The 23,887-nt window shown below is 36.9% G+C and overlaps 1 protein-coding gene across 1 annotated transcript; it reads right to left on the bottom strand.

Annotated features, from left to right (window-relative positions):
• Positions 1 to 1,274: 1,274 nt before the first annotated feature.
• On the bottom strand, positions 1,275 to 23,401 carry LOC110712726 (glucan endo-1,3-beta-glucosidase 3-like). Its single transcript, XM_021891180.1, has 5 exons — positions 23,342 to 23,401; positions 21,837 to 21,981; positions 2,227 to 3,480; positions 1,808 to 1,835; positions 1,275 to 1,638 (listed from the first exon to the last, which is right to left on the bottom strand). The coding sequence occupies exons 1-5, from the start codon at positions 23,399 to 23,401 to the stop codon at positions 1,488 to 1,490; spliced, it is 1,638 nt and encodes a 545-aa protein (XP_021746872.1). The 3' UTR covers positions 1,275 to 1,487.
• Positions 23,402 to 23,887: the final 486 nt, after the last annotated feature.

Genomic DNA, 23,887 nt, shown 5'->3' with positions numbered 1-23,887 from the left:
GGAGATGAGCATATTGGTTTCGACAGTCCAGAAGAGGCACCCCCTGTTCTAGACTCAACCGTTCCGGAGGATCGGCTGAGTATCCTAGGCAGTGCCGAGTGAGTGGATTGGGAACTCATTTATATTCTCTAAAAAGCTAGGTATACAGGCGGAGAAAAAATAGTATACAAATTGAAAGGGAGGAAAGCTAAAATGGTACAGGCGGTTACCTCGCTTTTTCTCTGAAAAATCTGAAAACCGCTACAGCCGGTAAACCGGGTGTTGGACTGCTAACACTCGGAAGCTTGAACTTGCTGTGACGCAGCCGGAAGCTGAGAACTTCTCTCTAGGATCCCTCTTTTTCTCTCTCTAAAAAGTCAAATGTGAACGTAAGGTGAGAAAAAGGGGGAGGTAACTTTCTATTTATAGAAAGTGAAAACGGGGGGAAATCTTTGATTTGAAATTCAAAAATTTTACCCGTTACTGTTCACCTATGTAAGGTGGACCAGTGTCACAGGCCCCACGTGATGTACACGTGCGACCTGGGAGGGGCAAATGTTTAGGGAAAAATATCCTAGACACATGGACCCATGAGAGGAAGCCACGTGTCGAGCTCAGAATGGCCCACGTGGCTTAACATCCTCTTGACACATGGCGCCCTCAGATACGCCTCTGAAATGGCGGCTTTCAAGGACCCAAATCCCTAGAAGCGCCGTTTTACGGCGTAGCCCACTGAAAGTTAGGTCAAGTGACCTAGATAGGGGCACGCTCTCCTAGGACCCTATAAATAGGGAGATATTTCCCCACTTTGGGGACAGACCGAATCATTTATTACACCTAAATTCTCTCACATCAAAGAGGTACCTGAGCTTGGAATCCGAGCAAATACCCACCTAAATTTCCGCACCTTTTTCTCGCCCTACAAGTGACTAACTTGTGCGTCGGAGGCGGAGCACCACCCAACCGGTGTCTCCGTTATTTTGCAGGTACAGCTCATCCGGATCAGGCTTCGTGACGTAACTCTCCCAAGGGACAAAAACACCCAAAACAAATCTCACACAAATAATGAACCTTGATTAATTATTAATAAAGACCGTGCACCAGTAAATACATAATAAAGCACCAAAACACTTTAATAAATAAAAAGTGTGAGGCAATTTCATGATGAATATCCAGTGTTGGTGGTTAAACCAAAAAAATAAAAACCTTTAATAAATAGGAAGTATGTTACATTAAATGCTTTTCTTCAAAAAAAAATGATACATTAAATCCAATTGGATCATCCATCTCTTCTGTTTTTTTTTTTTTTCCTTTTCTATTCTTTGATAGAATGATCATACACCTTGAACAATTTATCTCAAATGAAAAAACCCCTACTGCCATCTTTGACCCTTCCTCTACATACAAAATTGGGTCTGTGGCACCTTTCTAAATGGAACCAATCCGAACATCTTGGCAAATATGTTGAAGCTAAAGCTGCTTATGCGTGCAGAATTCCAACTTCTATGTCACAAAGAATATGCATACAAAAGAAGACTGCTCAATACCACATGAATCCAAGCAGAATCGTGAAACAAGTGACATGGAGTACCATAGCTTGTTGAGCTTTCAGAAGGAGCGAGAGCTGTGCTATTTGAAAGGGTTACATTCCTTCCACCACTGCAAAAGGTAAAACAAGATATCTTAATACTAGGCAGATAACTTGTGAGTTCATACAATATCAATAGGCCCTTAGCTAGATTAACCCAACCAAAAAGAACTAATTAGAAGTCAGCAACATGATATCAAGTGTGTGAAATGATCAGAAGGTAAAAATCAATATGCATACCTGCCAGGAAATATACATGAGCCATGACCTGCAGAAACGAATATAATAGTTATTCCACAGATAATATATAGAGCCACAATTATTAAGCAAGTAAACAATGGCAATTTAGCTAGTAGCTCCGACCATGATAAGCATAAAGATATAGCAACCAGAAGTGTGAGTAACCAATGCTTCAGCATTATTGGAAAACTGTCTGAGAATAAGCACTAGCAAAGGGTGTTTTTTTTTTTAGGGAGCAAGAGTTCAGACAATTCTCTTCCTCTTATATATTGAAGTTGTAAAAGGGAAACATATAGAAGCACTACAGCAGCTCCATAAATGACTCAACTACTTAGTCCAAATATCAAAAGAGCTCAGCAATTCTCAGGATGGTGCAGAGAATATATTGTAAAGTTTACTAAAAACCTTGTGATACTTACTTGGGTCAGAAGTGGTGACAGTAGCCACTCCATTGAAATAACAGGTACCAGGTGCCATTGCCATCTTATGGTAATAAGTGTCAAAAGCATAATTTGCATGGGCAACAACATTATCAGGCTCATAACAAGGTTCTCCCTGCAAAAAAATTGAACAGTTTACTTTTCCAGGCCCACAAGCCCAATCCAAAGCTGCCTGAAGCATCTTAGGGTCAGCATTTTCCTTTTCAATACAGTAAGTTTGGTTCGTAGTGTCATTGGCCAATATTGTCCCTGAACCTGTTAGATGCAGAGTATAGACAGGTACACCGTTGGAATCAAAAAGCCCCCAGTTTTTCTCTGAGATTGATCCAGGTCTTAAGTCCTCATTGTACAATTCATAGATGTATGTACTTACTGCTACTCCAGGATGTTTGGGTGTCCCAGTGTTGTTCAGAACTCGCCTAATGAGATTACTATTATATGTATTAGCATTTTCAATGGTGGCATCAGGCTCAGATGAGTCACCCTTTGTAGGCCAACCTGATTCAGTCACAATAACAGGGACATTGGTGAAGTTTAGATAGGACATGGCAAAGTAAGAAGCATCAACAAGGGCATCAAAAACATTGGTGTAGTGCAAGAGAGTGTTGGTATCTACAGCTTCTTTATTTGGGGGAAGAGGACGGAAAAGGGCATAATCCAAGGGGATCGTACCATTAGCCTGCATGTAATCATAGTAAGGATACACATTAAGCATGAGGTAAGAACCCGTAGACTGCAAAAATTTCAATAAGGGAATCATGACTGGGTCCCATGTACGGTTAAAGAAAGCTTGGGAAGGTGGGAAAGAGTCGAGTATAATCGATGATGCATGTGGAGTTGACACTTTGATCCTGGAATCAAGATTTGAAGCAACCAGGGCTGAATGAATGTATTTCATGGCACTGACTAGTATTGGACCAGCATTTGGAAGGGCAGTAAGAACTTCAGAACCTACAGCTATGGCTGTGATGTTGGTGGCAGGTACATGAGACACAATATTCCGAGTTACCCAGTTGGCTGCAGTAGCATTTGATTGACCAATTCCAAGAAGCTGTTCATTAGGAACAGAGACAGTAACTTGTATTCCTGTGTTAGCAAGTGCATGGAGCATAGACCGATCTGAATCAAAAAGCCTAATGTGTCGGATATTTTGTGCTTTGAGAAGGGCGACCACCTGAGTTGGAGTAGGCACATCAGAGAGATCCATTCCTACATTAACACCTATAAAGGCATCTGCGTAGCGTAGAATTTTGCACAAGAGTGAGTACAATTGTTCAGTGAAATACAAATTACAATATTCACATGTCACCAAAAAAATCACAATAGACTAACACCAATTGCGTGTTTCAAGCTGTATACTGATAGATGACACAGATGCCAAGTTTTTTTTAGGATGGTAATAAACTCTCACTCTCTCTCATTGTACCACATTCAAGATACCATGTCCTGACTCCTGAGTTGATGACAGATTAAATTCATTCATCAAATGCCTTCTCAAATAATCACCCTGATAAACTACTTGAGCATAGTTAAATAGGTTTATGATTCAAACATAATCAGGATCTTCCAAGTCTGTTAGAACTCCCTCTTTGTCTCCTTGAATAACAATTACTTTGTTCTACAGTTCTAAGATAAAAAGACTACTGAAACCCATCTACATTGAAAAGTCTTTGTCGTAGTTGTGACCACTTATTTAGTAGGGATTACAATGTATCAATTCATATTCACTAGTTTGAAAGCAAAATTCAATGAATTTAATGACTGTAGTTAATATCATCGTCTCCAGTAATCATATAAGTCCTATTCACATTGGAAAGCTTGAATTGGAAAATTCTATTTCAGCCCAAAAAAATTTAGAAGCAGGAGAAAAATGGATATATCAGTAAACCTATTAATCAGAGATTTATGTACAACAGGTCTTTTATCCAAAAAGCAAATATATTAACAAAAGGTTTTGCACAGGATCAAGTCTGAATAGCACAAATGGAGAGGAATAGAGGAGAATCTAGGAATGCAATGTGCCCCTAAGGTGAAGCAAATTATTTATTAGTCAGTAAAACATCCAGCTTTATTATATGGGTCAATATGTTGGGCTTTCAATCAAGACTATGCTTGAAAGATGATTGTAGGAAAAAGATGTGTTTGTCGAAGTTTGGTATACGAGAACAGGCAGAAAGAGATGAAAACTGGAAGAAGAGATCCATAGTAGAATTGGAGAGATAAGATAAAGGAGAAGTTACAACAAGGATTAGACATGTCCAAATGCAAAGATAAACATGCACTTGTGCAGATGACAAAGAGTTGGAATAATGGAGAATTAAGAAGAAGAAAAAAAATTATCATACTACCTCCACTTTGTATGTTTTACTTGCTTTTCATTTAAGTCCCTTATTTTTGTCTGTTCACTTTTACTTTATTCTATATTGACCATAGTTATAAATTTGTATAAGACCCAATAACAAATTGATCATAGTCAAAGTTTGAAGTAAATTAAACATCAACCAAATCAGAAGTTAATCAAGGTTGCACCCTAGATCCTATCATTAGAGCTTTAAATGAGAATTATCTCCTCCAATTATCAATGTAAGAGAACATTTCTTCTATTTCTTAAACTTATTAGTGGCCTTCTTTCAATTTGAAACAGCAAAAGTAAAGCAATGTGAAATATCATTCTCTATATTCTACTAAGACCTCAAAGCAAACATATAAACCAACAAATTGAATCAAAAGTTTCCAAGGACAGTTGCCAATGCACGGACAAAGGTAGTGAAAGTACAAAATGGAATCTATCCAACAATGGAATTGATATTAAAGATCATTGTATAAATGAAAAGTAAGAAATCATCAATGGGATAAAGATGAAATATTTATCTCATGGGAAAAAGCTACTGATGAAAAGACATAACACATCTACAGAACAAAGAAATGCTATATCTGTTTTTATCTACAAAACAGAATGAAACAAAGAACTCTATCTTGAAAGGTATATATTGATCTGTCTCAAACTCAACTAAAATCATCTTAGATGAAAAAATTAATCTTGTATATGGGGATATCTCTGATACTGAAGTTGATATAGACAAAATTACAAAAGAGTTTGCTACTACTTTCAAGTGAACAATTTACCAAAAATTAAGTGAAATCATTGAGTTGAAAGGTAAGAAACTTAAGTCTTGTCCATAGAGGCTAGCAAAGGAACTTGATCAAGCAATAAAAAATCTACGAAGGAAATGAAGTGTAGTAAAACAGAGTAAGACATAATAATAACATCAAGAAAAATTGTGAATAACCTGTAAAAACAATGCTGGACAAAAGGGCAATGACAGTTATGTCATGCCAATCAAGTTCAGTTACAAAACAGATCATTGTATCAATAGCATGCTAAAGGTAATATAATCAAAGCCTTAAGTATATTAAAATGAGAATTTCAAATCCTTTAAAGCCCTATAGCCAAATAGTTGTAGACGCTGGTCAAAGCTAGCAAGTTATAAGTCATAAATGTATCCTACATTCCTACTGATTGCAAGTGAAGACGTACACTACTGTACTATTTAAGCTCACTTAATACCAAATTCCCAAAACTAATTATTAGGAGGGTCCTGATTTGTAATTGAATATAATTAGTTTAAGGGAATTTAGTAGAAGCAGTAAATTCCAAATAAATTGATAACATTGCATCATATTCTTAACAAGATAGGGATAAGGCGGTAAATTAGCATGATTTGAATGCTGTGTTATTTATAGGAAGGCTTTTACAAGCTAGCAAAGCTTTGTGCTTCTGCCTGAATGCTTGTTAATTTTAAGTCTCCCATCAGCCTCGTATAGAATCCAAAATATTGATTTACCTGACGTACATTCAGAACTCATGGTTTCAAACTAGGTTGGTTTTGATTAAATCGGTTAGGGCATTAAATTCTGTTTTACATCTATATTAGAGACAATTAAAAATATGTACTAACCACAAAAGGCAACATAATGATCATGAAGAAGTTCTGGCTGGTGATGACAATAATAATTAACAAGTTAGGACTGTTAAATTTTCATAATTCACATCTTTCCAGTTCTAGGAAAAATGAAAATTATCCATACTTTTTCAAGGTATGAAAAGCTCCTTATACTTATCGACTGCCAGTGGAGCTGAGGGAATTCTCATAGCCAATATTATAGTTTCTTGTAATAGAGGACAATAATAATGTAATCAAGTGACTTTTTTCTTAAGTACACATTTTATAAAAAAAATAAAAAAAAAAAAAAAAAAAAAAATAAGTACACATTTTATATCTGTGAAGTTGCAAACTATCACGGCATGTTTAGAAGATAGTAGTAAATAGCGAGACTGATGATGAGCTATATTGCAAGGAAAATCTCGAGAAAATACAATTAGAATGCATTCTGGCTAGGTATGTGCTTTTTTTCACAAGTCACTCAATAAAAAATTCGAGGCTCCAATGATTGGTAAGACAAATACTTAGGTTAAAGTTGCATTACCATCATACCAAGTACATTGACATGAGACTTCCATTCCAACTTAGTTACTAGTTCATTACCATTACATTGCATCACTCATTACCACCTACCAAACAGAGCATCAATGCATTTCAAATCAAAAGTCTTAACACAAATAGCTGCTTGAGAGTTTAAAAGGATGAGACTGCTTGCATCTAACTCCACCAAACTACCATATCAACACAAGGAGCCTCACTAGACACACTACAATGACGATTATGCTTCTCGAGTTAACTAGTTAACATAAGGTCTTATCGGCCTTCCTCCGTCCATAACATAGCATAATAATCCCACTACCTCCTCTACTCTAGCTAGGAAGAAATGGTACCGAAATTCAAACCAAGTCATGGTGAAAAAAGGCAATAATTTCAGTATTTCACCATACAATTCATCAACATTCCAAAAATACCACATACTTAGATCACCTTGCCTTAGAAATCATTACTCCTTTATTGCTATAACAAGACTCATATAATTACCAAATCATTAATGTACTCAAATCATGTTCAAATAAATCCAAAATTACTCTAATACCCTTCAAGTTTAAATTATTTAAGTTAGTTTGTTGGTTACAAAACACTGCAAGGCTGTCATTAAAATATTCCTTAAGATGCCAACATTGTCCTTAAAAAACAGCACATTGAGCTGGAACCCAAATCAACTATTTTACACTAATCAAAATGTTAATTGTTCTATTAGATAGGACCAATCTTGGCACATTTCAAGAATTATGAGGTATAATAAAATTTCAAAAACAAAGAAAAATATAAACCAAAATGTAGCAAAAATACAACAAACGGACACAATATCAAAATACAAAATTTTTTACTTCGTATAACAATAGCAAAAATACAATAAGCCATCATTTCACAATGCAAGGTTCTCGATACACAGAGACTTGCAATCTCACCATCTGTCGACTTTCCTCAAACATGGAAAGTATTATCCGGTGATTTTCTTCAAGCATAGAAAGCTGCCAAAATCATCTGTCGACTTTCCTCAAGCATGGAAAGTATTATCGGTGGGTTTCTTCAAGCATAGAAAACCGCCAAATTCCTTTGTTGACTTTCCTCAAGCATGGAAAGTATTATCGGTGGGTTTCTTCAAGCATAGAAAAACACCAAATTCATATGTCCACTTTCCTCAAGCATGGAAAGTATCATCCGGTAGGTTTCTTCAGGCTTAGAAAGCTACCAAACTCATCAGTCGGCTTTCCTTAGGCATGGAAAGCATTTCAACAAACTTCATCCGATGGATTCCTTCAAGCATAGAAAGCTACCAAACTCATTTGTCACCGATACACTGGTGTCAGATACGCAATCTATCCCTTTACTATTTTATCTATGGAACTAACACTTTTCTACAGGTATCGGCGTATACAGAGTGATTTAGGATCGCAGAACGTTTTAAGTCATTCTCCGTCCCTATCGACTACTTTGACTATCGTTTTCAAAATTGATGTTTCTACAAACTCAGTCAAAGTGGGGGCTTCTGTAGACACCTAAAAATGTCTCCCCAAAACCAAACTCGATGATGAACACCTTTCCCCTCCATTATTGATCGGGTTGAGTATTTAATCTTTGGTGTGCTTAAATCCATGTTCTATCCAATATATTTCACGAACCAATCCAATTTGTAGCTCATTTCCCTAAACCATAACCTATTTTCCACTTTTCGTATCCACATCACAAAACCGAGCTGAACTGATTTTATGGCTATATAATTTCGATCCAATTATTATTTGGTTTGATATTCGTTGAAATAAGTTTTCCAACCATATATCATAATCCCAATTCCGAGCTATGATGAGTCTATTATATATAGTATTTTACCCTCGTCCCTTGGTCATAAGTAGTAGTGTTTTTGGCTCTTTAGAGCCACTTTTATTACTAATTGGTGTTTTCTAGTGTTTTTGTAGATTTGGTTGACTTTTGCAGAGATTTGCACTTTTGGAGCATTTTCCCAATGTATTATGGAGCAACTACAAGCATTGGAGAAGCACGATCAGTTTCTATAGCCCAGGGCCGGTTAGAGCCATCGAACCGGTGATTAAGGGCTAGGTATATGTGATACCGGGGCATTTGGACCGAGTATTCAATACTCGAAGAGGAAACCCAGATTGGCCCGAAGAAATGGAGCCCAATCATAGTCCAAATAGTGGCCCAAGAGAGCCGCCCGGCCAAAGAGGCTGGCGCCCGGAGGCGCGCCCGGCCGGGCGAGGGAAGCAAAGGTTGGTGCCCGAACTCGCGCCCGGTCGAGCGCGAGATTCATACTTGAGAGGAAAAAGGCGCGCCCGATCGGGCGGCCCTTTGCCTGATCGGGTGCGTGTTATTATTAGATGTTTATTATTCGACGTTTAAGTTTGTTTTAGTTTAGGATTCTTGCTTAATATAAATACTTTTCCGTTAAGCGAGTTTAGGACCTTCTTTTTACTCTTTCTTAATTATTTCTTAGATTTTCTCTCTCTACTTAGCTTTTAGATTAGTTTCTCTCTCATATACTTTGTTCTTAACTTTATTCTTAATTCCAGATTTCTTTGGTAACGATTTCTCTTCTCTTAATCTTAGTTGTTTATTTTATTCCTTTGATCATGTCTTGTTTTATTGCTTTGATTAGTTTAGATTTAATTATGTGTGAGTATTTTTATTTCTAGGGTTTGTGGGGATCCATAAATAATATGAAGGGGTAATTTATTGTTGTTGATTATCAATGCTAGATTAATTTCCTATTGATTGATTTAATGCTCTGTGACTAGATTTGCGCAGATCTTTTATGCATGAGTTTAACAATATTGATTCGAGATTCGACAGACAAGAATTGATGTTTAGGTCTAGTTTCAATAGGCAGGTTATTTTATAAATGGTTGAGTCAAGATTCGAAAGATGAGATTTAATACCGGTAAATTAATTGTGTGATTGTAATACGTAGCGAAATCCCTTTATGATCTGATTAATGTATGCATTGATGATTAATTATTATGTTTTACCCTGGAATATTATTTATTGGTGAACCTATGCCCTAGATCCTTTTATATATTGTTTTCTCCTTATTCTTAATCTTAGTAGTTTAGTTTCCTTCGATCATTATATTGTGGTTACTTTATAATCTAGATTATATTAATTAATTAGGAATAAAAAGACTCGTTTCTCTATAAATTCAACCCTACTTCCCTATCTGCATTAGTTAGAGGACTTAGGTAATACTTTTGATTAGGGGATACGACTTTACCCTGTCAAAATTTGGCGTCGTTGCCGGGGAAACGGTTTTATTTTTATTTCTAATTATTTTTGTAGTCTAGGTTATTTCTTTTTTGCCTCAGAGAACGTTAGTTCTTTGAGGCAAGTCTCATATTTGCTTTTAGTTTTTTTTTTTTTTGTTTATGCCCAGGTGTTCCAGATCAGGTTACATCCCATTCGATCCTGAGATCGAACGATCCTTCCATAGACAGAAGAATCTTTACAAGCAAATTCTTGGGAATCCGGTGATAATAATATTCACCGAGATCCTCTAACTGGTTCTAGCGATTCAGAGGTATCATCAGATCTAGAATCAGAGATGACGGCTCCAAAGATGCTTATTGATTACTCACAACCAAAGCTTACAGATTTTCCACACCTCACTCCCACTCCGGCTCTTGATGGGGTATAATTTGAAATTAAACCCCAATTTATAACGATGATAGAAAGGAAGCAATTTAGTTGATCTAAGGGTGAAGATCCAAATCTTCATATTGCAGATTATTGTCAGTACTGTAATACCATCAGGCGAGCTGGGGTCACACAAGACCAAATCAGTGAGATTCTCTTTCCTTTCTCTTTAACTGGAAATGCTAAATTGTGGTTTCATGGTTTAAAAAGAACTGCACTTGGTATAACTGACTGGGAAACTATTGTTTTGAATTTTTATAACAAGTATTATCCTGCATAGAGAACAGCCGTACTACGGAGTGCAATTCAGAAATTTGCTCAAGAAGCCGATGAAACCTTATATGAGGCTTGGGAGAGGTTCAAAGACCTACAAAGTGAATGCCCCCACCATAATTTGGCACAATGGCAGTTAATCCAAGCCTTTTACAATGGCATTGGAAATTCATCTAGAATAATTTTAGATTCTGCGGCTAGTGGGAGATTTATAAATCTTAATGTTGATAATGCATGTCAGGTTATTGAAGATATGGCGATACATAATTCCCAATATGGGAATCCTAGAGGCTTTGCTAACAAGGGGAAGCATAGTGTTGACTCTATATCCTTTTTGCAATCTCAATTCACCTCTATCTGCCAAAAATTAGATAATCTTAGCACTGCTAATGTAGCTAATGTTTCTGCAATTAATAATAATGTTAATGAGGCTTTATGTGAAAATTGTGGAATTTTAGGCCATTGGGAACAAGATTGCAGGAGTTCCATGGAGCAAGTTAATGCCTTTCAAGCTTATAGGCAGAATAAACCATACTCCAACACCTACAATTTTGGGTACCGGAACCACCCGTACCTTTCCTGACGGAGTACTAATGTTCAAAATCCACCACCACAAGAACCACAGGCGCCACAACAACAACAGCAGAAATATTACCATCCCAATGCTGGCTAGAAGAACCAACCACAACAACCCTCCTCATCTTCCGACCCTGCTTTGGCAGAAATTAGAGCGATGCTGGTTAATATGTAGAAGCACATGGAGAGTAGAGATGCACAAATTGATTCAATTCTAGCACACAATAAAATTGTAGACAATCAAATTGCGCAACTTTCCGCTACTCTACAAGCCCGCCAACAGGGAGCTCTGCCAGCACAGCCAACCAGGCCTACGGATCAAGCCTATGCAATTACTCTAAGGAGTGGTTCAAACTATGAAGGGCCCCCTATGCCCAGAGTTGATGAACCTGTTTTAATAAATAATGCTAATCTTAATTCCGGTAAACCAGATAATGTAGCTAATAGCCCTGCAGGGCTAAAGCATAGTACTAATATATCTAATTCTACATTGTAGGGTACGACTCCAGAAAAGGTTGCCACTCCAGATAAAAGCAATAATGCTCCCAAGCCGGTTATCAAACTTCCATTCCCCAATCGTCACTTGAAGACAAACTTGGACAAGCAGTTTAGTAAGTTTCTAGAGATGGTAAAAGATCTAAAGGTAACAGTTCCCTTCACTGAATTAATCACACAGATTCCTGCATATGCAAAATTTATGAAAGAAATATTGACAAGAAAAAGGTATATTAGTGAGGTAGAGACAGTAGCTTTCACTGCAGAGTGTAGTGTCGTACTTCAAAATAAATCTCCACCTAAATTAAAAGATCCGGGTAGTTTTTCTATCCCTTGTCATATTGGCAATCTAATGATTGATAATGCATTGTGTGATTTGGGTGCTAGCGTTAGTGTTAGGCCATTATCTGTGTGTTCCAAGTTGAATATGGGTAAATTAAAATTTACTAATATTACTCTACAAATGGCCGACCGTTCTTTCAAATACCCCTTAGGTGTTTTAGAGGATGTTCCTGTTAGAGTAGGTAAATTTTACATACCTGTTGATTTTGTTGTTATTGATATGGCTGAGGATATGCAAACTTCAATCATTTTGGGTAGACCATTCCTTAACACTGCAGGAGCAATTATAGATGTGAGAAGTGGCAAATTAACACTATCAGTAGGGGACGATAAAATTATTTTTAATCTAAATAACACCCCTAAAAGGCCCATGACAGAGGAGAAGTGCTTTAGTGTTAATGTGGTTCAAAATTATTCTAACAAGCCCCAATCTCTTGAAAAAGATCCCTTAGAAGCGGTATCTTGTGTTGCATCCCTCTCAGATGAGATAGACAAATGGCAGAAGGAAGTTGATGCAATAGAAAGGGCCCTCTACACTGTCGGTCTTGGTTTTGAGGACAAAAAGGTGGAATCAATCAAGCAAGTTGTGGAAATTGAGCTTACGGTGAGTGTTCCACCAGATCGAGTTGCAAGTGCTAAATGCAATGACAATTTGAAGCAACCCTCGATCGAAGAAGGATCTTTAGTGCGTAGCATCGAAGAACCCTCAGTCCAAGTCAAGGAGGATCCACTAGATAAAGCGAATTGGCGTCCCACAAGGTATGTTAGGAAGCCAAGTCGTAGCCTAAACAACGCTCGACCAAGTGAGAAACCACCCGACCAAGCGTTAGGTCAAGGGTCCTAGTTCTTGTAATTGGTAAGAAGGTCGTGCGGGACCTAGATAAATCAGCGCTTTGCGGGAGGCAACCCGTATTTCTTGCTTTCTAGACTAGTTTTTCTTTTATTTTACTTTATTTTTATTTTTTTATTTATTTTATTTATTTAGAGAGGAGATGAGAGTGCAATTTTACCTTTTGAAAGGGTTTTTGTACTGGTATAGATGTGACAAGTACGGAGACTTAAGAAGAAGAAGTTGAAAATAAAGAAGAGATCCGATTTGGGCACAGACCCGATTGGGCGCGCAAGTAAAGAAAATTCCAGCTTTATTTTCGCCCGATCGGGCAAAGCTTGCCCGATCGGACGAGCAAGTGAGGTTGAAAATCGAGCTATTTTCGCCCGATCGGGCGAACCTTGCCCGATCGGGCGAAATTTTTGAGAAATCAAGTAAGGAGAAAAGATATGTCGGGCGAATCTCGCCTGATCGGGCGAGAAAAGGGAGAAAATTCCCTTCGCATTCGCGCCCAATCGGGCGGAGCTTGCCCGATTGGGCGCGCAACTCAACTTCCAGAACAAACGAAGCTTGCCCGATCGGGCGCGCCACTTTTTGGCCGGCCTTTTATTTCTTTTCTTCCTCTTCTTTTCTCACTTTCTCCTTATTTCATCATCTTCTTCATCACTTTCTCTCTCCCCATTTTCATACCTTCAAACCATATTTCTTCTCAAGATCTTCTCTAATTCTTCATCCAAACTCAAATTTTTACATATTCTTAATCCCCTCATCTTTCCTTTCGATCTAAACTAAATTTCTACCACTTTCTCTCAAATTTTTTCCAAAAACCCTAAGAGAGAGAAAGCTTCAAATTCCACCATTTCTCACAAAAATGGCATCCAAAAGATCTAGAACCGCAAGGGGTGAAAGCTCAAGGCAACAACAACCACCATTGGTTGACTCGGAGCTGCAAATTCCGGGATGGAGCGAGGTGGTGATAACCTTACAAGAACAACGGCAAAGGATGCTCAACCTCATCTCGAGGCAGGTAATTCCTACACGTTTTGTTCATCATTCTACGCTTTCTAGATTAGGAATCGATAAACCGGTAGAAAAATTGTTTAAGGGTATTGGAATGAGTGGTTTATTTCAATTGCATTATGATACTTATGACTATTTAACCTTAGAATTTATTTCTAGTTTTAATGTGATAAATATAATGCTTTAATTACTCATGTTTAATTCCGTTTGCTTAATAATGATGTGAGATTGACTCTGAAAGAATTTGGTAAATTATTTGAGTTAAAATCGGATAGGCCTATTGAACCATCCAAAGACAACATTGTCGTTGTCTATCAATCCCTCACGGGGGATGCTAATCTAAACCTCCAACATGCCAAGGGCACTTGGATACAACATCCCGTGCCAATGTAAGGAGGGTGGGGCATGTGGAGAGAAACCATGGGAGGGATTTATACCCCATGTATGATGACTACGCATGATGGGGGGCTACTCCCCCCGACTCACTTGTTCCCGATTGGTTTCAATATCCTCAAGGAGGATATTCTAACCCAAGTGTCTTTGGTACCTATGTGGACTACTCTTCGGTCCACGGTTATGGGACCGATGCTCCTTTTGGTGGGCTTGGGGGGAATGTAGACCCTAACTATTTTGCATGTGGTTCGGGTTACGGAGGTGGTGGTACGAGCAATGGAAGAGCCGGTTCTAGCCATAGAGGAGGCTATTAGAGGATGGATGAGGATGATCAGGACTAGCTATGTTGGGCTAGTTCCCGAGCCAATGAGGACATTGTCTGATTCCGGCTTGGGGGAGATTTTGGATTTGGTATCTTTCTTTTTCTCTTTTCTTTTGTTTTGGTGTGTTTTTTTTTAGTTTAGATTTATTGTTTTCTAGGTTAGTTTTATTGCTTTCTTTTATATGAAAAATACAAAAAAAAATTGAAAAATAAAAAAAATCCAAAAATACGTTCCAATGAATTATAAATTATGTTTCCCTGTGCCCCATACTTGAGAAAATTTGTTTTGATTCTTGGTATATGATGATAAGCATTGTGGATTTGTTGATCATGATTTGATATTTGATTGCCTTGAAACCTTAACATGAGTCAATTTTGCCCAACTACTTGTGAATATAGTGCTTAACTAGTTGATTTGGTTAGGAATATGGGATAATTCCTGGTATGTCAATGAATTTGAGTATTGGCTTGCAACTATAAGTAATGTTTGTATGACTCATTAGTATGCACATTGTGGAGGACGAAGGCGTTCATTCTTTTAGGTGGCCTCCAGATGATTGTAGATACATTTGTTCCCTTCTTACTACCCATATTGTTGCCTTGACCTTTTTGTTGTTTATTAGCCATATTATAAGTCTACTTTGCCCCATTGGTTACTAGTCCCAAGCTTGGCTTGGGGGAGCTATTAGTGAGTGAGGTGAGGGAGTTTGTAGTGTGCTTATTATTTGCACAATTTGGGTGTTGAGAAGTTATTTTGTTTTTGATCATGTTTTTTTTTATGAATTTGAAAGTTATATCTTCTTGAAAAAAATAAAGTATGATGTTATGAAAAAAAAAGAGAAGTTCAAGAATAAAGAAGTGAAAAAAATAAGTGAACTTCAATAGAAAAAATTGTTCAATGTTCAAATGTTCTAGTTGGAGGTTGATCAAAAGGAAGAAAAAAAATGAGCTTCAATGAAAAACTCAAATTTGGAAAATAAATTTTGTTTTTTCACCCCAGTTCTTTATTATTATATCTTATGAGTGAAATTGTAAGAGTTGGGATTGTTTATATTATTTGGAGTTGTATTTGGTAGATTTTTGTTAGAGTTGGTTATGTAGGAGATGTTGATCATTATTTATTTTGATCATGGGTTTTGCTAGGATTTTCTCCCTTAAGCATAGCTTTTCTCACTTGTTCCCAAATGATTCCTACCCTTTACCCTAACCTTACATTACAAGCTTTAAAGACCTTCCGACCTTTGTGCATAGAGTTGTATGAATGTGAAAGTGTTGTTTATCAATGCAAGTTATGATTTGACATATTACAAGTCGACTAGTAGGTTGAGCGTACATCTTTTTATACACACGAGAGTGTGAGTTGGGAGGGCATTGTTCACAATTAGAGAGGTTGGTTGGAGAGCGATCGAGTATATCTTTTACTCGCCACATAAATGAGAATTGAGTGTGTGAGCACTAGTCTTGAATTCTATATGCTCTTGTGGTTTGCTCTATTTGACAATTGTTAGGGAAGATTGGAAGTTAGATGGATTACATTGGTTGACTTTGATACATATTTGTCGGATTTAACTTGAATTATATTTATTGATTTAAATTGTTTTTGGGGTGAAGTATTGATTTATTTATTCATTGCTTTTCTTAGGGACAAGCAAAGGTTTGGCTTGGGGGAGTTTGATGAGTCTAATATATATAGTACTTTACCCCCGTCCCTTGGTCATAATTAGTAGTGTTTTTAGCTCTTTAGAGCCACTTTTATTACTAATTGGTGTTTTCTAGTGTTTTCGTAGATTTGGTTGACTTTTGCAGATTTTTGCACTTTTGGAGCATTTTCCCGATATATTATGAAGCAACTACAAGCATTGGAGAAGCACGATCAGTTTCTATAGCCCAGGGCCGGTTAGAGCCATCGAACCGGTGATTAAGGGCTCGGTATATGTGATACCGGGGCATTTGGACCGAGTATTCAAGACTCGAAGAGGAAACCCAGATTGGCCCGAAGAATTGGAGCCCAATCGTAGTCCAAATAGTTGCCCAAGAGAGCCGCCCGACCAAAGAGGCTGGCGCCTGGAGGCGCGCCCGGCCGGGCGAGGGAAGCAAAGGCTGGTGCCCGAACTTGCGCCCGGTCGAGCGCGAGATTCATACTTGAGAGGAAAACGGCGCGCCCGATCAGGCGACCCTTTGCCCGATCGGGTGCGTGTTATTATTAGATGTTAATTATTCGTCGTTTAAGTTTATTTTAGTTTAGGATTCTTGCTTAATATAAATACTTTTCCGTTAAGCGATTTTAGGACCTTCTTTTTACTCTTTCTAAATTATTTCTTAGATTCTCTCTCTCTACTTAGCTTTTAGATTAGTTTCTCTCTCATATACTTTGTTCTTAACTTTATTCTTAATTCCAGATTTCTTTGGTAACGATTTCTCTTCTCTTAATCTTAGTTGTTTATTTTATTCCTTTGATCATGTCTTGTTTTATTGCTTTGATTAGTTTAGATTTAATTATGTGTGAGTAGTTTTATTTCTAGGGTTTGTGGGGATCCATAAATAATATGAAGGGGTAATTTATTGTTGTTGATTATCAATGCTAGATTAATTTCCTATTGATTGATTTAATGCTCTGTGACTAGATTTGCGCAGATCTTTTATGCTTAAGTTTAACAATATTGATTCGAGATTCGACATATGAGAATTGATGTTTAGGTCTAGTTTCAATAGGCAGGTTAATTTATAAATGGTTGAGTCGAGATTCAAAAGATGAGATTTAATACCGATAAATTAACTATGTGATTGTAATACGTAGCGAAAGCCCATTATGATCTGATTAATGCATGCATTGATGATTGATTATTATGTTTTACCCTGGAATATTATTTATTGGTGAACCTATGCCCTAGATCCTTTTATATATTGTTTTCTCCTTATTCTTAATCTTAGTAGTTTAGTTTCCTTCGATCATTATATTGTGGTTACTTTATAATCTAGATTATATTAATTAATTAGGAATAAAAAGACTCGTTTCTCTGTGGATTCGACCCTACTTCCCTATCTGTATTAGTTAGAGGACTTAGGTAATACTTTTTATTAGGGGATACGACTCTACCCTGTCAATTTATAACAAAGAAGATATGAGCCAAACACTAAACTCGGCCCAAAACCAACACCCTTCCACTAAAACGGTTATATCTTAAAATCTAAAAATCATTTTGACCCGATTTTGCACTATACCGTGTCACGGTACGTGTGCCGTGTCGCAGAATTTTCTCGTGTCTTTTCCGCGTAAACCCTTCACGCGCTTTCACTTCCCGTAGGTCAAATATGTCCCGTGTCACGGGATTTTCCCCCGTCTGACGGTGCCTAGCACCATGTCGCGGTGCTATTTTTTAGGGTTTTTATCTTTTAGGGTTCCGTGTGTTCCCTCTACACATTTTTTCTATAAATACCCCCTCATTTCTGATGAACGTACGAGGCATCAATTAATTATGTTTTTCTCTCTTCTCTGCTCTAGCCTAAACACTAGCTTACCCTTCTTCTTTCAAAATTCCCTCTTCAAGCACTCCAAGGAGCCCATACTTTCTTCATGGTTCTATCCTTAACCAAGGCGTGAAAGGTAGAACTGTTTGAGGGTTTGGCCCCAAATCAATTCTATTTAATTTAATTTAAGTTAATTTAATTATTTTATTATTATTATTTCCTTGAAGTTACTAACTCGTTTATTATTTTATAGTTGCAAGCAAACAAAATCAAAGTAAGAATTATGTTCCTTTTATTTCTATTATTTTTCTAACGATGTTATATTGTTGGATTTGTTAAATTGTTTCCAATATTAATGCTTATTTTTTTTATCACCATATTTCATGTTTAAAGGGAATATGTAATTGAAAATCACGTCTAATAAGATAATTTGGACAACCGGTTTAGGATCCTTTTTAATCTTATTGTTTAATCAAGTGATCACAATATTTTAGAATAATATTTTGCATTAATATTAAACCAATTTAGCATAATAATAGTTTGGAGCAAATTGAATCTTTGTTTGTATGCCTTTGAGATCGCAGGAATCACTTTTCACTATAAGAATCGAGTAAAGGCCAATACGGGCGAATGTGACTCCATGACTCGCTTCGTACCATCATCCCCGATCCTCCTTTCGTGGTTCCGAACCATATGGAGTTAGTAATCTCATGGATTATGAATAGGGTGTAACCTTCACGGGTCAATCGTTGTTGCCTATCGTTTTCCCTTAATCGCGGTTGCCTTTAATGATTCGTGAACGGTTTACAAGTTCCTTAAAAACTTGTTGGCGGCTCCCTACTTTGCTTTTTCCCTAATCGTTGTCCCTAATCGTAATGTCAATTCCCACTTCCTATGAGTGCCAAGCATATTCACACATGCTTTAACGTAGGCGCACTTCGAACGACTCCTACACTATGATCTTGCTATTATTATGCTTTGAGATTGAGATTATGATGATTATTTGTTGTATCAATAATGATATGTTGCTTGATATTATTGTTATTGCTTGATCACACCTTCTCTTGCAGGTTTAAAGAGAATTTGTACTTGAAATCACGCTTAATAAGATAATTAATAATTTTATTAAAGCTAATATATTTTAATTCAAGTGATCACCAATAATAGATTTATTTGTGCATTAATATTCAACCAACATAGATTAAACAGGTTTAGGATTAATATATTGATTGTATATTAGTCAGAAAGTGCACATGAATATGAGAATAATAAAGTAGGAGCCTATTTAGGGCAGGTTTAATCTCTTTTAGGTTGGATTTGTATCTTCATCCCCAAATATCCAGTCCTGGTTCAGGACCACTATGGAGTTAGCTATCTCATTGATCGTGAATGGGTGTAACCTTCACCTTGTTAACGGTATACAAGTTTCTAAAACTTGTTAGTGACTCTTTTACTCTAGCTTCCTTCCCTTTGGACGCCACAATACTTAAGTGTATGATTACATTGGGCTCATGCGTGGGATGCTTGAAATGTTCCCTAAAATCATGTTGGTATCATGTTAGGGATAAAGATTTGATCTTTAATGTTTAGTGACATGGTAGGATTTGTTATTAATCATGTTGGTATGATGCCTAGGATTTTGCTAATATTATTATGCTTTCATGGGATTGAGTTTTTGATGATGATTATTTGTTGTAACAATATTTTTATGTTGCTTGATATTATTGTTATTGTTTGATCACGTCCTCTCTTACGGGTTTAAAGGGAATTTGTACTTGAAATTATGCTTAATAAGATAATTAATAATTTTATTTTAGGCTAATATGATTTTAATTCAAGTGATCGCCAATAATAGGTTTGTTTGTGCATTAGTATTCAACATACATAGATTAAACAGGTTTAGGATTACTATAATGATTGTATCTAAGTCGAAAAGCGCACATGAATATGAGAAGAATAAAGCAGAAGCCTATTTAGGGCAGGTTCAATCTCTTTTAGGTTGGATTTGTACCTTTATCTCCGAATATCAAGTCATGGTTCTGGACCACTATGAAGTTATAGATCTCATGGATTGTGAAGGGGTGTAACCTTCATTCAGCGAATGGTTTACAAGTTCTTACAACTTGTTGGCGACTCTTTTGATCTAGCTTCCTTCCTTTTGGACGCCACCATGCTTAAGTGTATGATCTTAGTAGGGTTCAAGTGTGGGATGCTTGAAATATTCCCTACAAAAGTTGAGGTTGAAAGTTTAAGAATGGAGGTTAGAGAGAGAAAATGAAGATGAAAGAGATGAAAGAAAGGAGAAAGTGAAAGAAAAAGGGGAGAAAAGGGGGTATAGCCCAGGCATTAAAAAGGCGCTCCCGATCAGGCGCTTATCCACCCGATCAGGCAAACCTCTTCATTTCTCGAATTTCTCTTGTGCGCTCGATCGTGTGAAGGGTCAAGGCGCGAAATTGCCCATTATTTTCATTCGAACACTCACCCGGGATTTCTTTTTCGTTCACTTGATTTCTCCATTTTTTCACCCGATCGGGTGAATTTTACCTCAATTTCTTAGCATGCTTGCGCGTCCGGTCGGGCGAGCTCCGCCCAATCAGGCAAATTTGCAGCTCTAATTTTACTTTACTTGTGGTGCCCGATCGGGCGAGAAAAAGCTATTTTTTGATCGATACTTGCGCGCCCGATTGGGCGAGCCCCACTCGATTGGGCCTCTACCCAGTTCGAAAAAAAACTCCTTTCTTCACCGTTTTCACTTTATTTCTCCCTACTTGGTAGCTCAAAACCTACACAACTCTCTTCAAATATGTAAAGTTTTCACTCTCCTCACCCTTCTAAAAAGAAATAAAATAAAATAAAAACTAGTCTAGAAAACAAGAAATACGGGTAGCCTCTCGTAAACCCTAGTTTATTATAAAGGTCCCACAAGACCATTCTAACTTAGATTTAGGATGAAAGTGAGTTAGGTGGATTTCCTCCACCACTCCAACGGTAGCTCCTTTATGTTACACCTTTAATCGTTGACCATTGACTTTGAATTCTTTACCCTTTTCATTCACTAGCTCAACCGAGCCAAATTTATTCACCTTAGTGACACTAAAGGGACCCGACCACCCAGACTATAGTTTTCCTAGGAAGAGTTTTAGTCTATAATTAATAAGTAGAACCTTGTCACCCGATGTGAACTCTCTTGGTATGTCGTGCCACTTCTTGGTTTTCTCCTTGTAAATTAGTGCACTATCATATGCCGATAATCTAAACTCATCCAACTCAATTCATAATTTAACATGAAATCAAATAGATTAAATTCATGAATCTTATAGCAATCGAATTAGATCAAAACCAAAACACAAAAATCACAATTTAGGGGTTTAGGGTTCTGAATTTTTCGAACTAGGGTTTAGGGGTCGAAAATTTCGACCTATTAGGGTAAAATTCAGATCTTTTTATGGCTAATCTTGAGCAAATTAAACAACTTTTAATAATTCCATATGTTAAATCACATTTAAATAATAATTGACCCATAATTAAATTATTCCCCTCCAAATTGAATTAAAATTGTGGACAATCAAAGAATTAATAATTCAATATATGTACATGCATGGGCTAACTGATACCACTGTAGGATTTTAGATACGATAAGCAGAATTGCATGAATCATATTCATAAGAATCTAAACACCAAGATCAATACATAGCACATAAAGAAAAATTAATAATACCTTTAAAGCGTGATTCCACTAGCAATCGAGCAAGAAAAAACGGGAGACAAAGAACCCCAAACGTGATTCCTCTACTTGGTCCACGGGCATAAATTAAACCTCCACTAATGCTAGTTAGTTGTGATCGAACCTTTAAATTAACCTTCTACAGAGAAGAGAGAAACACGAACTAACCACAAACCACCACAAACGAACACCACACACGCCACCTAGGGTGGCCGGCCGTACGGACGAGGGGGGAGAGAGGAGGGCCGTAAGAGTGAAAGAGATATTAGGATTTGGGACTTGGTTGCTTTGTTTCACAATTCACTGACTGTTAATTGTGAATTGATTCAACTTTAGTCATGGATCTTATTAATAGATCATATATCCAAATAAGTGTCCATTTCAAACCCAAATACCTTGTCCTAATCAAACTACTCTAGCCCAACACTCCATATGGTTTGTCATAATCTCATGAGGCCCATTAATGGGTCTTTTACTTGTTTAACCCAATACCCTTAATGTGTGACCTCATAGGATCCATTCTATTGGGCTTTGAACTATTTGACTAGCCCAAAGATCATTTATCATATCTAGCAACAGACAATGACGACCCAAAAGAATAAACTTATTATCTCCATCATAGTGATCCTTAATATATCTAGTAATTCCACTTATCGAAGACATAATTCCTTCACTTTGGACGCCACCATGCTTGAATGCATGATCATAGTGGGGCTCAAAGTTGAGTGTTTGAAATATTCCCTACACAAGCCATAAGGTGAAAATTTAGAAGAAAGGCATAGTCATAAAACTCATATGAGAAAGGTTCAATTCAGAGAAGTACTAGGGAGCACAGAAAAGTGCAGCAAAATGGAGGAGGGGCATAACAAAACATAGCATGGAAGATAAAGAAAATGAGCATAAATAAAAATTGAAAGTTTTAGTAACAAGTAATTGACATTTATAACAAGTAATACACAATAGGATGGTATCAATAGAGTCCCACAATACTCACTAAGAGAAACTACAATGGTTGGCTAATTCATATAAGCTTGTTATGCCAAATCATCTTTTTAAGCTACAACAATTCTAGCTATTTGGTTCTCCAATGGTTAAGCTAGTTATAAATTAATTTATTTTTAAATTTAAAATATTTTTTATCTAATAAATATCTACCAAGCTAATTACCTCTACAAAGCTAATTTGTTTGCCAAAGCTAATCGGCAAGATGTGCAACAATGGTATATCTATTAGTTTAAGAGTTTTAATATTTGCAAGCTAGTCCCTTTTTTCAACCATTGGAGTTGCTCTAACTATAAACGAGTCATAGAGATCAAAATTACAAAAGGGAATAAAGGGAATATTGGATACAAAGGTAACATATTCAAATAACATGTGCAGACAAGTGAAATAATGAATAGGGAAAAAAACCAAGTAGCAACTGGGGGCATGGCGCATATAACAATCAACACAAAGCCAATAGATCTACACAGGACATATCCAACGAGATACATTAATACATACAAGTAGTCAAGACCATAATACTGTAAATAAGTAGCATAACCAAGATAAGGAGACATAGTGTAAAAAATATATAATGGGAGGAAATAATTAACCCCATTAAACAGGTTGAAGCGGTTGTGTTTGGGTATTAGGTTAATAGAAAATTAAAATTGAAGCCATGTAAAGGAATAAGAGGATAAATTAACAGGAAGAAGGACAGTAAGAAATTAAAATCCCAGTAGCAGAAAGATAGAAAGATACACCCCTGTAGATCTTGAAAGATAATTGGTATTGAAATTGAAGCCCAAATCAAAGCCCGATTGAAGAAAAATAACAGCTCTTGAGAGATTACGCTTAGGGCTTTTGAGATTGATGCCCGACTCAAGACCCGAGCCAAGACCTGAAGCTTGATGTTAATCAGAATATTTAGAAACAATCGTATATCGACGTGTTTGAGATCCACCCCCAGGAAGAGACAAAGCAAACCACATATTTAAGAAGAATCCCTTTAATTAAATTGGAAATATATCTGCAGTAATTATAATTTCAAGAACCCAATGGAC

This window comes from Chenopodium quinoa, unplaced genomic scaffold (assembly GCF_001683475.1).
Source record: "Chenopodium quinoa cultivar QQ74 unplaced genomic scaffold, ASM168347v1, whole genome shotgun sequence".
NCBI classification, from domain to species: Eukaryota; Viridiplantae; Streptophyta; class Magnoliopsida; order Caryophyllales; family Amaranthaceae; genus Chenopodium; species Chenopodium quinoa.
Note: the sequence above shows the minus strand (reverse complement) of the source record. Positions and strands in the feature narration are given on the sequence as shown.